Below are 17,351 nucleotides of genomic sequence, written 5' to 3' on the forward strand. Positions count from 1 at the left end.
AGCAGAGTCACATCGGTGGTTGCCAAAGGTCAAGTGTGGGGAGGGGAATGACTCCCAGGGGCCACGAGTGAATTTTTTGGGGTGATGGGCATACTCTGTTGTATTTTAATTATGGTGGTCCTCATATGACTATATATGTGTCAAAACTCAGAATTGTGCACCTAAGAAAGGATGACTTTTAATGTGTGTAAATTATACAAAACAAACTTGATGTAAAGGAAAAAATAAAACTGTTCAAGAGATGGAATTGTCAGGTCTTACAGGTAGGATGTAGGGGTGAGAGGGGAGGAGTAGTCAGAGAGAAAAACCTGGCTTGGTCCTTGGCTGGGGACTTCTGCCCTTGGCCTGCTCATGCTTCTGCCAAGGCTCATTAGAGCGTTTCTGGCTGCCCTTCCCTGCCCTTGATGCTGCTGCTGGCAGACACTGCCCACCTCCCCACCCCATGTGGGCCTCTTCACCTGGGTTCCAGTCAGGCTCTCCACTTAGTTGTGCTCCTCTGGGCAAGGGATTAGGCTCAGAGAGCCTCAGTTCCATGGGGAGTGGGCATCGGTGGTGACCCCAACCTGATGGGGGTGCTGCGAGGACTCAAGGAGCAAAGTACCAAACGCGGGGTGCCGACCTTACACACGGGGTATGTGAGTGTTCTCATGCTGGCCGCTTTCGGCCCCCTCCCTCGACTTTGCCTGCTCTCCCCCCAGTCCATTAACCCCTCCTCTCTCTTCTCCCCAGCCCTTACCAGGGCCAGAGATGTGCCAAAGGATTCAAGTTAGGACTGTTTTAGTTGTGTGTTATAGAAAGCCACACTGCACTTAAACCAATGGGGACAATTTGGGGGAGTTTCCTGCATTGTTGCACCTGAGGGAGAGCAGGGGTAGAGCTGGCTTCAGTACCGCAGGCTTGAGAGCCAGGCTGAGGCCTTGAAAGCCAGAGGCAGGCTCTCTACCCATCCCATTCCTCTGTGTCAGCTTCCTTCTCCCCATGTCACCTTCTGCTCTTCCACCACCCAAGGGGGGTGACCCTCTGTCTCAAGTCAAGTTTGAAAACCCCCATAGGAGGACTCTGATGGCTCCCCCTTGCACGGCTCCCACCCTTTGCTGGTCAGTCAGGCTCATGTGAGGACGTGGCAGGCGAAAGGGCAGAAAACAGTTGGGAAAGACAGAAGTCTGGGTTTTATTCTCTGGTAATAAGAAACAGGGTGTCTTATATACACTACCCAATGTAAAATAGATAGCCAGTGGGAAGCAGCCACATAGCACAGGGAGATCAGCTCATGCTTTGTGACCACCTAGAGGGGTGGGATAGGGAGGGTGGGAGGGAGACACAAGAGGGAGGGGATATGGGGACATATGTATACATATAGCTGATTCACTTTGTTATACAGCAGCAACTAACACAACAATGTAAAGCAATTATACTCCAATAAAGATGTTAAAAAAAAAAAAAAAAGCATGTCTGAGCTGGGGGCACAGCTGAAGGCATGGGAGCTGTACGAAAATGGGGTTGACCCATGACTGTATGACTGAATACTGAATGCGGTGACCCTCAGCCCTCCTCTTCCAGGTATCTCCCAGAGTACCAGCCATTGGACCCTTGCTCAAAGGCAAGGGACTGGAAAGCTCTTCCCTGGAAGTCTGACCAGCCCTGAAGCCTAAAGTAAAGGCTTGATCTCCATCCCCCCACAAGCCCCCTTCCAGATTGACCGGCAGTGAATCTCGGCATCAAAATAAGCCCCACTGTGTGCTCAGGACTTTCCACCTACCTTGAATCTGACTGGACAGCCCAAGGTCACATGGCAAAGAAAATTAAGACAATCAAACAGAAAACTGCATCTTGAAAGAAACAGAGACTATGTAGAGAAGAAAATTCCAAAGGAAAAAAAAATCATTGCAGGCTTCAAAGAGTATGAAAAAATATTGCATCCTTGTAACAAGAGCCACCATTAAAAAAATTCAGCACACAAGTTATGTCTTGCTCTCTCAGCTGAGATGGCCTAGAAGCAATGACATCCCAGGAGTGAAAACACAGCCAGAGCCCAGGTCTTGTTTTCTAATGCCATTCTCAAATAAAGGAAACCAGGGGTCCTTGGAGCAATTGCTGATTCTAGGGCAGGGGAAGGGAATATACAAGATGAGCCTAGAGCAAGTTGTAGTGCAAGAAAGGAAGTGCTTACAAAGTACACACACAAACGAGGGGGCATGTCACAAGAGCCAACTGAAAGAGCTCCCAATAGCCATAGCTGGAACAATTCGAACAACAAAATAAGTAACATAGCACTGGGTTATGACTCAAAGTGTAAAATAAATATCCATGAGTTTCACAGTAACAGAAATAAATGATTTAACAAAAAAATGGAGAACAGACAAATCTGTACTGAGTTCCAAATAATTTATGTAGATACTTCCCTCACGGAGGTGAAGCATAACTCCCTACTCTTTAAGTGTGGGATAGGCATGATGGCTTCCTTCCAAAAAATTCAGTATGGAAAGGGGGAAAAAATAGAGTACCCGACAAACACTACCTCAGTCAGGGGTCACCTGACATAACAGTGATAAGACATGTTGATAGTATGTACCCTTGATATGAAGTGATGAGAATGGCATTTTACTTCTGGGGTCTTCCTCCCCAAAACACAGAGCGCCAGTCTAACCACAAGAATAGCACCAGGCAAATCCAAATGTAGGACATTTTTTTTTCCATTTATTTATTTATTTTGGCTGTGTTGGGTCTTCATTTCTGTGCGAGGGCTTTCTCTAGTTGCGGCAAGCGGGGGCCACTCTTCATCGTGGTGCACAGGCCTTTCACCGTCGTGGCCTCTCTTGTTGCGGGGCACAGGCTCCCAGACGCGCAGGCTCAGTAGTTGTGGCTCACGGACCTAGTTGCTCTGCGGCATGTGGGATCTTCCCAGACCAGGGCTCAAACCCGTGTCCCCTGCATTGGCAGGCAGATTCTCAACCACTGCAACACCAGGGAAGCCCCAGGACATTCTATCAATACAAAATACCCAGCAACAGTCCTCAAAACTGTCAAGGTAATCGAAAACAAGGAAAGTCTGAGAAACTGGCACAGCCAAAAGGAGCCCAAGGAGACATGTGATGTCCTTGAATAGGAAAAGGGAATTAGATACAAATTAAGGAGATATGAATAAATTATGGGCTTTAGTTAATTAAAAATATTATATGTATTAAAATATATGTATATATATATTCAGAGCCAAAAAAAGAGCTCTTGGAAATTAAATCATTTGGCAGAAATGAAAAATCTTGGTAGTAGACAGGTTGGGAGAGAAAATTGAAGAAATCTCCCAATTAGTAGAGAAAAAAGATGAACAATAGAAAGGATAAGAAATTACAGGCCATTCCAGCAGCTTCACCTCTGCAGTCAAATGCTCTACCCTTGAGCTATACCCCCCAGCAGCTTCACCTCCAAATAACGGAGAGGCTAGAGAAACAAAAAGAAATCCATAAAACAGTAACTCAAGAAAACATCCCAGACTTGAAGTTCATGAGTAACCAGACTGAAATCAACACTAAATGAAAAGAGATCCCAGGCACCTTGTTGTGATATTTCAGAACACAGGGAACAAAAAGAAGGAAATAAAGAGGTCACTGACAAAGGCACACCAGAGTGACTTTGGACTCAACTGCAATACTGGGAACAAGGTAAGGGAGCATTACCTTTATGATTCTGAAAGAAACATTTTTATCTGACCTAGAATTCTATAATTAGCTAAACCCTCAATCAAGTGTGAGTCATAAAGTCATTTCCAGACATGCAAGGTCTCAAAACATTTATCTCCCAGCATCTTTACTCAAGAAGTATGTGCTCCACCAAAACAAAAAAGGAAACTCAGAAGAAGGAAGACACAGAGACAGGAAGCAAGAGACATGAGAGATGAGGAGAGAATCCCCTGGAGGATGGTGAAAGGTGATCCCAAGGTGATAGCTCTGCAGCAGCTGTGGAGGGCAACTGAGCCACACTGCAGCAGTGTGACCCAGCACATAGACTGTCATCACCAAGACCCCCCTTCCATCAGGCCATCTTCTTAACCCGAGGACAGAAAGCCCAGGAGAACTTGGCCCAGATTCTCATCAGTACTTGGCTTGTCTTGACCATGTGCTGATGAGGGTCTCTCCCCTCAGGCTCTGCTGAGGACACGCATGTCACTCACAGAAGTTTCCAGCTTTTCCCTGAGAGCAGGAGGTAGACCACGGTGGGCTCAGATATAGAAAGGACAGAGCAGCCCACTCTCACTGACCGGACTTCTGCTGCATGTCCAGCTCCTGGTCTACACTTCAGTCTTGCCAGGCACCCGACTGTGGAGAGCCCAGTGTTTCCCAAGACTCACTCGTGACCTTGCTCATGAGTTCCCCAGAAAGGGCCTTGTCACCTCCCAGAGAAGCGGAAGTCAGACCATGACCCAAGACTGCTCCACTCACCTCCTCCTGGAGCCTCTGCCCAGCGGGGACAGTGCTGCCCGCTCCTGGCAGGGCTGGTGTGTGCTTGCCCTCCGATTTCAAGACTAGGCAGTATTATTGTTTGAGTATTATTGTATGGGGTAGATACACAGGTAGAACTATAAAGAAAAGCAAGGGAACAATGAGCACAGCAGTCAGGACGGTCATCACCTCTCAGGTGTTAAGGATGAAATACATTTTTCTGGTTCTTGTTCAGATAAAAATGTTCTGGCTAGTTTCTAGTCTCCTAACCTCAGAAGTTGTATTGGTCATTGTTTGGTCAGGAAGACAGAAACCAGAGCAGGCATTTCCAACAAGACTTACACCCTTGTTAATTTGTGAGAAGGGCAGGAGGAAGGTCAGAGAATGCCATCGCAGCCCCTTGGGCTCCTGCCAACTCTTCAGAATTAGGATTTTGGAGGAGCCACAGGAAAGCTCTGCTGGTGGCCACCACAGGCTGGAGCACTGAGTGATGGGTGAGTTTTAGGGAGCCCCACCATAGAGGGTATTTTGGTGCCAAGGGCCACAACAGGACCTCCTGTCTGCCTCTGCCAGCACAGAAATAAGTTATATGAATAAGTGATATGAATTTCTCATTGAATACTATAACTTCTAAACTGTCTTTCAAATCTCCCAGGAGTGCCTCTCACTGGTGGAATTTAACCTGGAAATGTAGTTCCCAGGTTTCCAACCCCTGTGATACAGAGGAGAGCATAGAAGAGGATGGAAGAGTCACTGAATAGCCCACAGGTAATCCAGAACAAAGATCCGATGGGATTCTAGAGCTACACATACCAATTAGTTGCCATGAAGGCACCATTCGAGCTGTCTGGGATAGCACTTTCATAGGGAGCCAAACTCCAACTCCACAAGAATTCTGTCTCTGGCTTTCTATCTTCCTGCCTGATTCTATTAATAAAATTGGTGACTTTATAGGCTTACTGGGGGAAAAAAGTACAAATTTGAGTTTCACCTCTGTATGCTGCATTTAGGCTCTGGGCAACCCCCTCCAAGAGCTGTTCAGTGGATTCTCATTCCAGAGTCCCAAATCTCCTGCACTTTGTTCCCATCTGTAAAATAGTCCTCACTTTCCTCCTAGAAGCACACAGGTCACGGGTGCGGCTACCAACAAACAGGGCTGCCCCCACGAGACATTGCTGAGTCTGTTTGGAGGAGCCCTCAAAAGCATGCGAAAAGAATGAGATTAACACAAATCCACACGCACAAGACAAAAAAATTGTACTGTATTTATTGTCTTAAAATTGCATAGTACTTTGATTGTGCATGCTTTTAAATAGAGGGCAAGGTCGCCCTCTTGAAACTACTCTCTTGCATGGGATTTTTCAGGCTGTTTTACTATGGGCAGGAGCAGGGACCAAAATGCTGCCTGATCTTAAAAAGAACCATGATCAGAGAGAAGTTGTCGGAGAAATTTAGATGAGAAGACACTGTTGAAGGGAGTTGAGATTTGACAGGACTTACAGGAGGCATAGGAAGATGGTGGGAGGGGGCTTCCCTGAAGTCAGGGGACGGGACTCAGGAGCAGCCAAGAGAGGATGGGAAAGGAGAAAGGAGTCCAGAGGGGCAATGCCTGGCGCTCAAATCTGAGATGAATGCCCCCTGCCAGGAGACTGGGTGCACTGGGTAGCCTGAGGGCACGGTCTGGGCGTTACCTCGGCTACAGAAAGCCACATACTAGAAAAATAACTTAAAAGCTATACAATTGTCATTATAAATATTTTGTCTTTAAAACTAACTAGTGTTGGTTAAAAAAGGTTCACAGTTACTCTGAAGAGAGCTGTATCTCTATTGCACGGTATTGGAAAAGTCCACTCAGATCCCATGTGTAAACAATGATTCCCTTCTCCTCTGGCAACTTCAGGACACAGAGAAACACTATCTGCTGTAAGCAAAGCACTTGGGTACAAGGCACGTCAAAGCTGTCAAGCTCTACTGGAATCTACTCAGAACACGCAGAATGCCAGCTTTTCTTCCCACTTGGTGTCACTGGGACAGGTCTTGAATCAGATTAAAGGCGGTGATGGTCTCCTCACACTCTTGTTCTCATTCCACGGTTACAGACTTGGCCAGATTTCTGGGGAAGTCAACCTAAAATGACAGAAAGTAGCTGCTCAGGACCCGACAGGTCTCAGCAACACACTGTGTTTATAAAGCCTACTCTCAGAGTACTTGACGACAAGGAGACAGGTGTTCCTGGGCACCTCCAACCATGAGCTCCTTGAGACCTGCATCTTGGAAGCGGTTCCTTATTCCAGAAACTTTACTGAACTGTACAATGTTTAGTTTATGCAATAAATATTTATGGTGCACCTATGTGTCATGCAGTGTTAACACTATTAAAAGGATATGATTCATGCTATTAAAAACAGCTAGCTCAATTTGTACTGTTAAAAATTCACTTTTCTTGGAAGTAGATGCACTAAATTATTGGTTAAGGGTACGGACTGGGAAGGAAATGTGACTGAGGATGGTTGATAAAGTGGCCTTCAACTTTATCTACAGGGTCTTATTTCATTTACAATAGCATTAAAAAAGAGAAGAAACAAAAATGACAAAATGTTGGCAAATGTCAATGCTGGATGATATATATACCATCGGATGTTTGTTATATTGTTTTTGGTATTGATATGTATTTTTTAAAGCTTCTCAAAATTGTAATAAAACTATTTCTTTGCACACACACTTTCTGGTGAGATCATAAATTGGTTCTTTTCTGGAACAGAAATCGACAATATAGGAGTTCCAAAATGTTGAATGATTTGCTAGACTAAGAATAAATCTTCTAATGTGGGAGGAAGATGTATGTACAAAGATAATTCACTGCAATCGTTATTTATGCAGATATTCCAAAAAATTAGAAACAGTTTAAATAATAGAAGACTGGTTAAGTAATTGTTAAAATTTATGTTGTAAGACTGCAGTGGAATATTGTGCAATGATCAAATGTTGCTTACAAGATGTGAGAAAATATTTGTAATATATTAAAAAGAAAGTTATAAAATTTCATCCTTGATATTATCTCAAAAAAATCTTTAAAAATTCACAGGCACAAGGAAAAGACTGGAATAAAATATTAAATTTGCTAATTAACATTGCCTCTGGGTGAGAAGCTTATGGTTTAATATGGCCTTCATACATCTTGCAGTTCCCATCTTGTTTTCAGGGGGTATAAGTTACTTTAAAAGAGTTATTTTAAATGAAAATATTTCTCTTATGAATTTTTATGCCAAATAAGTATTTAAGAACCAAATGGAACTCTGGGGTTATGTCTCTCCCCTTTGCTGGTGATGTGCAATTTTTAGACGTACGTCATATCCTCGGAGTACAGCCAGGTGGAAGGAGAGGAGCTGTAGTGGAATCACACTCAGGATGCCCTGGAGGCAGTCCACGGTGTGGGGCAGCTCGATTGTTTTATATGCAAACTTGGAACTTTCAGTGTCGTCCTTGGAGCACAGTATGATCGGGCGACCCTAAGACAGAGAAATGTGATCACAAGACGCAGATCATCTCTGAAAGAAGCAATCCCTCACACACAGCAGAGTTTCTGAGATAAACATATTGCAATCATAACAGTGATCTTTTGTTTTTGCTGGAGTTATGGGTGAGGCGATGTATCCGATTTGTGTAAAGGACAAAGAGTTTGGAGGCTTTTCGGCGAGGTTCGTATGCTTCCCTGGTAGGGGGTCACCTCCTGCTGCGTTCATGCAGCACCCATTTGTTGAGTGGCTCCCGTGTGCCTTGCAAAGAGCAGGAGATCTTACCCCTTACTCCAGGGGCTCATAGTCAAGTGGTAGGAAAACAAAAACGTAAATAAGCAAACCGATAAATAACAATGAATTTCAGATAAAAGCCACCAGGGCGGTAAAACCCTGATTTTAACATGATTGGGAGACAGTGGTGAGGGCCGAGGAGCTCTCTAAAAAGGAGACATTTGTATTGAGATCTGAATGATGAGAGGCCAACTCCCCGAAGAAGTGTGGGAAGAATGTTCGGGGCAGAGAGAGCAGCCTGTGTTCTACAAGTTCTAGCGAATTACTGAAACTGAGGGGGTGGTGGGAACTCCTGAATTTGGATCCAGGTGGTCAGAAGTGTGGGTGGCCTAGGAAGCCCAAAGATTGCAGCTAGTGGCTGAAGTGAGGGCGGTCTTGTGGAGGACAGTGACCTTCACCTGTGAAATCTGACTAACTCTGGGTGGCCAATATCAGAACTATCCCCAGGGCTCTCCACCAGACCTCCTCTGGTCTCCACGCCTGGGATCCAGGACCCCTCTGGGTAATCTGGATCACTGGGCCTCACCTAAGTGCTTCTGTGGGCATGGCCGCAGGCTGGCCAGTCCCTTTCTGAATGTGCACCACGCATGAGGGGCCCCAGGAGAGAGTGTGTGCTCATGCCTACTCCCCAGCAGGAACACCCATAGCTGGTGCCGGCAGACGGTGGGTGAGGTGGGCACGTGTGGAAGAGAACAGGAGAACAGTGGCCCAGCCTGGCAGAGAGCCCTCACCTGGCGGGCCGTGACCTGCTGCAGGGCATTCTGGCATTTGGCAAAGCAAGGATCCTTCATGATGACCATGATGACGGGCATCTGCTTGTCAATCAGTGCCAGGGGCCCGTGCTTCAGCTCTCCAGCTAGGATGCCTTCTGAGTGCATGTAGGTTATCTCTTTAATTTTCTGGGGAAACACGAGGTGGGATCAGTGTCACACTGCGAAGACAGGGAGCAGATCAGCCAGAGGGGAGACAGGGGAGCCGGGAAGGAACGATTCCAGGAAGCAGGGAGCTGAGGGCCACGAGGCAGATGGACACACGGAGCGGTCAACAGCACTGAGGGCAGTTGAAAAGGCCAGGGCCAGGGGAGACGGCTGGCTGCTGTCCAGAGCATGCACAAAGCCCAGCACACAGCCTGTGAACCCAGACCAGCTCTGGGACATAGCCACCCCCCTTGGATGGACAAGTCAGTGTCAATCTAGCTTTCCCCCTTCCCCTCTGTAGCCAGCCCCATGGCCTCCCTAACGGTTATAATTTGTAATGATGGCATTTTATTCTACACCTTCATTCAATTATCTGATTAATCACTCCCCCAATTCTAGATCATTGATAACTTCCAAAGGGTTGCTCCAACTTAACTGTCAAGCAAAATCACACACACACTGGGGTGTTAATGGAGTTTTCCCCCTATGTTTAGAGAGACACATTTTTTTCAGATACCATTAAACCCACGTCATTGAACTGGTGAGAGTGTTGAAGAAAACATTTCTCAACTCCCTAGAACTATTTATCTGGGTCAGGGAAACATTGTCAGGAGTGCGGCTCCATCCTGGATGCCGCAGACAGCTGGAGTGCTGGTACCCGAGTCACCACAGAGGGGCCACTCACTTGTGCCAGCAGCAGCGTAAAAGCTTCTTTCTTTCCCCCAAGACTAACTTGGCGACACAGCTGAATACTCATCTTTCACCAGCACACTCAGGAGCTGCAGCTGAGCACCCCACACCAGATGGCAGAGGCACGGGGCTGGGGGCGCCGAAAGTGTGCCCCACCGAGGCATTGCCTCTATTACCCCTGAGAAGCAGTGTGCCTGGCCCCTCACTCCTTTGACAGGGGTCAGAATATCCACTGGAAGGATGTGGGAGTTGAAGCTCACTGCAGTCAGGCAATTCATGGCTTGTACCCCAAACCCACTCCCCACTTCCTGTAATACTCTGAATGTTTCCCACAACTGGCATCGTTCTTCCAAATGGGGGTGGTGGTGGGGAGCAGCCACTTGCTCCCACAGGGAGAGGAGGGCAGCCAAGCTGAGTTATAGATGATGCCCATGTGTGGGTACCAAATGCTGCCTCACCTGTGACACTGTCTCCCATTTACCTTGCTTGTTGATCCATAAACAGCAGGTGGATAGTGAGTAAAGGGCAAGCACTAGGCTCGGGTCCCTGGACCTCACTTCCCGCCCTCTCAGTAGCCCTGTGGTCCTGGCATCTTACCCCTACTCCATCGGCTTTCTCTCGAGCCGGTATGGATCTTTACAGCTGCAGTGGGCAAAACAGCCAATCACTGATACAGAAAATGCAGGAATTTCAATGCTCATTCCTGAAGGATCCCAGCTCCCCTTGGAAGTTTGAGGAGTAACAGGGACACTCTACAGAGACCCGACCCTGCAATTCTGGTCTGCCCAAATCCTCCCATGCAGACTGCTTGTGGCAATGGAAAAAAGCAAAGTCCAAATGGACCTGATTTCAAATCTCAGGCTGATCACTTCCACTATGTAATCTTGAGCAAGATGAATTTTTTGGAGGCTCAGTTTCCTCCTGGGTAAAACGTAAACAATAACTGCCAGCCTCTCAGAAGATACTCATGAGGTAAGAATGAGCTATTCCAGATGGAGCCTGGTGCAGCTTGACACCTCAGGGGCTCTCATAAGGGTGCCCTGCCCCTTTCTCTTCAGGAAATCAGGAGCCCTCATCTCCGTGTCGCCAGGGCTAGAACACCTGGTCAGTGAGCGACACCCTCCCCTCCCCTAGCCCAATGCCCTGCCCTCTTTCCTGCTGGTTTCTTGGGGTGTCTCCCATGTCTGCCATCATGCAGGGGCCAGTGGAGGTGGGGGTTGGTCAGAGGGGGCTCACCAGGGCTCCTTCCAGGCACGTGGCATAGTTATAGCCCCGCCCCATGACCAGGAGCGACCTCTGTGTGTAGAGCTCCAGGGCCAGGTCGTGGATCTTCTCATCCAGTGACAACACTTCCTTGATCAGCTCTAAGTCAAGCACATAGCAGAGGGGGAGAGCCAGTCACACCAATTATAAAACAAGATTCACAAAGAAAAGTCATGGTATATAAGACAAGGTTTTGGAACTCACATCACTTGCACACTTGCCTTCCTTGTATTAGTTTAAAAGGACTTTAAATGTAGATTATGGGAAAGAGCTTGTGTTATCGGCCAGGATTTTATTGTGATGGTGATTCGTAATTTGTGTTTATACTTTCCTGCGCACATAAGGTAAGAAGGGAAGTGTTATTTCTAGCTCCATTTTATAGGCAAGGCAACAGAGGTTCAGAGAGGCTAAATCCCCAGCCGACCAGCCACACAGCTGACACTCCATATTAATGCCCCTCATCTGGGCCACATGCCATGTCTGGAAACAAAGCCAGTGTAGGTTGGACCAGTACTTCTCAAACTTTTTGGTCTCAGGACTCCCTGACACTCTTAACATTTACTGTGAATTTCTAAGAGCCTTTATTTTTGTGGGTTATAGCTATCAATATTTACCAGATTAGAAACTGAGAAAATTAAAGATACTTATTCATTTATTTAAAAATAACAATAAACCCATGAAATGAAAAAAATCAGTGAGAAGAGTGGCACTATTTTACATTTTTGCAAATATTTAATGCCTGACCTTTTCATAAAAGACAGATTCTCCTATCTGCTTCCTCATTCAATCTGTTGTGATACGTTTTTTGGTTGAAGTATAGGAAGAAAATCTGGCCTCACAGAGATTTGTAGTTGGAGAAAGAAGGCATATTTAAATAACTTTTTCAAATAATTGTGAATGTTCTTTGATAGTACACCAAACTTAAGAAGTGACAATTTCTTAAAAGGCTAGGTGCAAATGTGGAATCTGAGATCATATCAACAAACTTTTCCTACCTTGTTAACATTAAAATGTATTAGTCTATCTTGCACTTACTTAAGTGGGTCTTTTACATGTGCATAATTTTATAACACTGCATTGGCCATTTGCAAAATATTGGTTCACTGAGTTACGCAAATCTTCTAAAAATGGACACATTTCATTATAAAGTATTTTTTAAAAAAATCATATTTGTTAAAATCATTGTGATCTCATTAGAGATGTTTCTGAGTATTGGGAGGAAGTCAAACTCGAGCTGACAGCTACAAGAATTCCAGATCCTGTTTTGTTTGAAAGCTCGAAGGTTATCATTAGCAACAAAAACTGTTATCAGTTGTTTTTCTCAAAGTGTCGGGATAACTTGGTTCACTTTTGAGAAGATGTCTGCCAAGTACCAACTCAGCTTGTTACTCAATCAATCATAGGGCGCTTTTCTCTGGAACAACCTCAGGGTGCTGCATACCTCCCATTTGTCACATAGAATATTAAAGAGTGTTGCAGTTTAATAAGACTAATGCATTTTACCGTATCATCAAAGACATTCCTAAGTGAAGCTATGTGCATTTCTGTCATGGGAACAGTGTGGTGCCTCTGCCTTGAAATGTGCTAAAGTGCCAGCGGTGGCCACCATTGCCTTTGCAGATGTTCACACAGACAGAAAGGCAAAAGCATCTTATTCACTATAAATAACATATTACTGAGAAAATAGTTTTGACTGAAAGGGACCCCAGGATCTTTGGGTCTCCATCTTGGTAACTGCCTACTTAGCAGAATAGAGTCCTGTTTTTGCAGGATTAGTATCTGGCTTAAAGTTAAGAAAGTTTTTCTTGTCAATACATTTTCAGCATGTTGTCTTGGTCAGATTCAGACCCCTAGACCTTGTATGGTTACATGGTGGCTTTCCCTCACTGCCTTCTCTGGGGTTTGCCCTTGGTTTCAGAAGAAAGTCTGGTGAGACTGTGAAGGAGAGGTTTGGGCCAGGAAGAGGTGTGAGGCCATTCACTCCTTCCTGTGTATTTCCTGAGCAATTACTGAATGTCCGCCCTGGCTGAACACCTGGCATCCAGCAGTGACTCTGACAGACACGGTTGTGTGCTCACTGAGCTGACGCGGTTGGGGAAGACGAGCCAATTCACAGGAGAACAGGTAATTTCAGACCATGGTATGTGCTATAAAGAAAAGAAATGGGCTAATGTTTTTTAGAGAGCTGGGCAGGGGATTAGTGCCCCTATTAGGGTGGCCAGGGAGGGTCCCAGAGGTGACATTTGAGCTGAGACTTGGGTGATGGGAGGTGTCAGTCATATGAAGAGCTGGAGGAAGAGGGTTTTGGTAGAGGAAAGAGCCAGTGCAAAAGCCCTGTGGTGGAAAGAGCTTGGCATTGCTGAGGATCAGAAGGTCAGTGAGGCAGCTCAGGGAGGGGGAGGGAGCTCGATGAGGTCAGAGGCACAGGGGCCCACAGTGCAGGGCTCCATGGCCTGGTGACGAGTGTGGACTTTAATCTTGGCCCAGTGGGGGCTGCTTCAGGGATTCAGTGGTAAGTAAAAGTTTTGAGGAGAAGGGAATGATTAACAGCATTGTTTATGGGAGAGAGTCAAGTAAGAGAGCAGCCAGGAACAGTCCACAGGATTTGATAATGAGCAGTTTAGCTCTGGAACATACCAGGTAAAGATCTCAGGCCATGGATGATCTCTCGCCTTCTGTTTTGTAGTGAAATGCGGTCTTCGGACATCATCAGACCAAACATCACCAGGGAGATGAACTGACTGGTGTAAGCCTGAGGACAAAACAGTGGTGCTAGCAGAGGCAGGGTGATGTGCATGTGGTGACCACTCAAGACGAGACAGATCCCTGGGCTCCCCTCTTGGCCCCCTGTCCACCCACCCAGCAGAGGCCCTCCTGCGGGTGCCCACATGGCTCCTTCTACCTTGGTGCTGGCCACGCCGATCTCCGGTCCTGCATTGATGTGGACTCCGCAGTCAGTCTCTCGGGAGATGGAGCTGCCCACAGTGTTGGTGACACCCACGGTCAGGGCCCGGCGGTCCTTACAGTAGCGCAGTGCCAGGAGGGTGTCTGCGGTCTCACCTGCCACACAGATCCTTCTTTTCAGCTCACAGGTATGTGGGCTCTGCCAGCCTTAACCCCCAGCCCCCAACTCATTTACTTCTGGCCCTTAGGCAGAAATTGATGTCCAGACACAGTTGGTGTGTGCTCAGAAAGGAAAATGCATGCTCAACAATTTTTCTGGTTGATTCTTTTTTTTTTTTTTTATGTAAGATGTTCTTTATTCAAGGGCTATGAATGCCAAAAACACAGTTAGCACTTAGATCTTGAAAAAGGAAAGTTCTTCAGGTTTAAAAGTAAATAGGAAAATAAAACATTCATAGGGATTTGAATTTGAAGGTTGAAATTAATTTATCACTTCTCATTTTACCACTCAGTGTGAAGTGCATGTTCTAGGGGATGTTAAGACCTTTCTCATGAAAGTTGGTAAACTGTTCAACTGGATGGGGCCTCCACGTGGGGACCCTGACAGCACAGGCATATGGGAGTCACTCGATCACTTGGGTGTTTAGTAATGCAATTAATGTGGTTCATTGTGATCATTTATGTAACTAGAAGATGAAAGCTGATTAGTAAGTGGAACTAATGTGGAAGGAATTTATTAAAAGTTTGTTCATGATTAAGTGTTGAATAGAACATTTAAGTTCTACAATTGATGTTTTCAGGAAAAATATGTGATTATTTTTTCTAAAAATGGCTCAAGATTCTCTTGTCCTGGCTCTTCTCTAATCTAATTTCTCTTGAATATTAAGACAGAGTGGTTTATACATACTCCTCCACTTTCTCACTTCCCATTTCCTATTCAACACACTACAGTCTGGCCTTGTGCCCTGGCTGATTCTCAGATTCACGACTTTGCTACTATTTATGTGGCGAGTGCTTGCTTATCCACTGTCTCACTGAACTCTCATGACAACTCTGTAGGGGGTGTCATCCCCATTTTCCCTTGAGGATGAGGTACTCAGAGATGGAGGAAATCAACGCCTCACTCACTCAAGGCCAAGTAGCTGTGGGTGATAGAGTGGGCCTGGCTCCCAGTGCCTTTTCTCGGACTCTAAACTGCGTTATTCAGAATGGGCTGAGATTTAAGTTAAAAAGCAAGAATGCCCCTAAATGGTGTTTCTCAAACAGATCTTGTTTTAAAGGAAAACATTTCTTGTCCTAGTGTGTACTCAAATTATTTTTATAAAAAAGGTTAAATAGGTTCATGCATAAACCAGTACAAACTTCCTATGTTTGTAAGTCCTAAAGAACTCAAGGTAAATTAAATATGATCCAGAACATAAAACCAAACATTCAATGTTCACACAGCCACCACTCTTGGCTGTGCTGTCCTAACTTCTCTGCAGTGCAGGCTGGTGCTACTATGGCCCAATTCTCCTCTCCTGTTTCTGCTCAGACTTGCGTCTAGTGCACTGGGGTGCCACACGGCCTTTCCTCGGCGCCTATGGGAGCGGGGGAGCTCTATCTTCATCGGCAACGCCCCCATTTTTGATACAGTTAAAAAAAATTTAATGTAAAGGGCTGAACAAAATGAAACTTTAAACCCCTTCTATGAAGTCACTCAGGAGGTGCCACTGCATTATTTTCACATTAAAACCACCTCTGTTCTTTGGTTAGTGGCTTCCACCAATTCATGAAACATTTTTAGGCTCTGACGGGATTGTAAACCCAAAGGTAACAGTGGCAACTGAAGTCAGAGGGCAGCACCTGGGTATGAGGTGGTCAGCTAGATGGTGGGTGTGTCTGTGTTAGTTTTTCTTAGCTTGTTACTGAAATGGAAATGGTATTGAAAATTCATAATGAAAGCAGTATAAAAAGATATTAGGGTATCGCTGTTAATGTTTCAACTGTGATAATGACATTGGTGTGATATTTTTTCTTTTATCATTTAGAGATACGTTCTGAAATATTTATGGATGAGATAACATGATGTCTGAGACTGACTTTAAAATAACCCAGTGAAGGGGAGGGGTTAAAGTGGATATGATGACACAAGATGGGTGAGTTATTCCATAACATAACTGCTGAGCCTAGGTGCTTCTTTATGCAAGTCTCTCTTTTATAAAAGTTTGGGATTTTCCATAATTCAGTGTTATAAAAATCCTCCCAGAGCTCATGGGGACTCCAAGCACATGGCCATGGATCATCTCCCTGACCCTCCGTCCTGCCTTGAGCTGGAGCAAACACCCAAGCCTAGTGTTAGAATGCCACCCAGGCAGGGTTTCCTGAGCTGAGGGTAGCCTGGGCTCTCTACGCCTGAGTAGTGTCTCTCCATGCCTCCCACTGTTGGGTTGCGTGAGCACTGTATGGTGCCCACACAGTTCTTGAAGTGACTCTCAACCAGCAGAATTAAGCTCCCCTCTAATTTAAACCCAGCACACATTTCTGAGTATCTCGGTGAGTGGTCCCTTGAGTCCTGGACTTGGAACAGCAGGAGGAGGGAGAACCTGGCTGCATGGCCCTCCCCATAAAATGGGACAGTAGCTGATGGCTCTGAGGGTTGAATGACCCTGTGCATGAGAGATTGTGGCACATGGTCTGTGTGCAGAGAACTTCATACGATGAAGGAGGGAGGGAGCTGCATGGTGTGTCACCGAGAGGACAGAGCCCTGAGATGAACTAATGAAAACCTGTAACCCTTACCTGACTGGCTTATGAAAAAGCAAACGTCATCCCTGAACACAGGTGTGTTCCTGTCCAGAAAATCACTAGCAAGTTCAACCATCACTGGGAGCTCGGTCAGTTCCTCCAAAACTTGCCGCGTCTGAAGCCAACAAGAATGGGGACTAAAGTCAGTCATGAACACCACAGGGACAAAGGCGGCTGGGCTTCTAAGACAGTTTATGAAATGGCACCTCTGCGTCCAGGTGAGCAGGGAACTTCAGGCATTCACAGGCCAAACTGCAGGAGAAAGGGCTCCATGCCAGTTCTCATACTGGCTCATGGCACCAAATTTGGAAGGCCAAATGCATGACAGCATTTAAGACTCATCTTGTCCTAGCCAACACTGCCTCCCAGGCACTATCAAGGGCCCAGCATGTTGCACTTACAGCCACAGCAGCATGGTAGCTAGTTCCACAGCCAATCACGATGAGCCGTCGGCATCGTCTGATCTCCTTCAAGTGGTCCTTCAAGCCGCCCAGAAGCACTGTAGGACACATGCAGTGTGTTAATGCTGACACGAGACAGGGATT

At 46.0% G+C, this 17,351-nt stretch overlaps 1 protein-coding gene across 1 annotated transcript in view; it reads right to left on the reverse strand.

The window, feature by feature from the left end:
- Positions 1-5,687: 5,687 nt before the first annotated feature.
- GFPT2 (glutamine-fructose-6-phosphate transaminase 2) overlaps positions 5,688-17,351 on the reverse strand; it is a 47,565-nt gene continuing 35,901 nt past the window's right edge. The window contains exons 12-19 of the mRNA XM_082453481.1: positions 17,208-17,305; positions 16,801-16,921; positions 14,018-14,175; positions 13,753-13,867; positions 11,089-11,216; positions 8,977-9,144; positions 7,784-7,945; positions 5,688-6,563 (exon numbers count right to left, since the gene is read on the reverse strand). Of these exons, the coding sequence (XP_082309607.1) occupies positions 6,519-6,563; positions 7,784-7,945; positions 8,977-9,144; positions 11,089-11,216; positions 13,753-13,867; positions 14,018-14,175; positions 16,801-16,921; positions 17,208-17,305 (995 nt within the window). The 3' untranslated portion in view covers positions 5,688-6,518. The remainder of the gene's footprint in view (positions 6,564-7,783; positions 7,946-8,976; positions 9,145-11,088; positions 11,217-13,752; positions 13,868-14,017; positions 14,176-16,800; positions 16,922-17,207; positions 17,306-17,351) is intronic.

The sequence above is a fragment of the Balaenoptera physalus genome (genome assembly GCF_965194825.1).
Source record: "Balaenoptera physalus genome assembly, chromosome: 3".
NCBI lineage: Eukaryota > Metazoa > Chordata > Mammalia > Artiodactyla > Balaenopteridae > Balaenoptera > Balaenoptera physalus.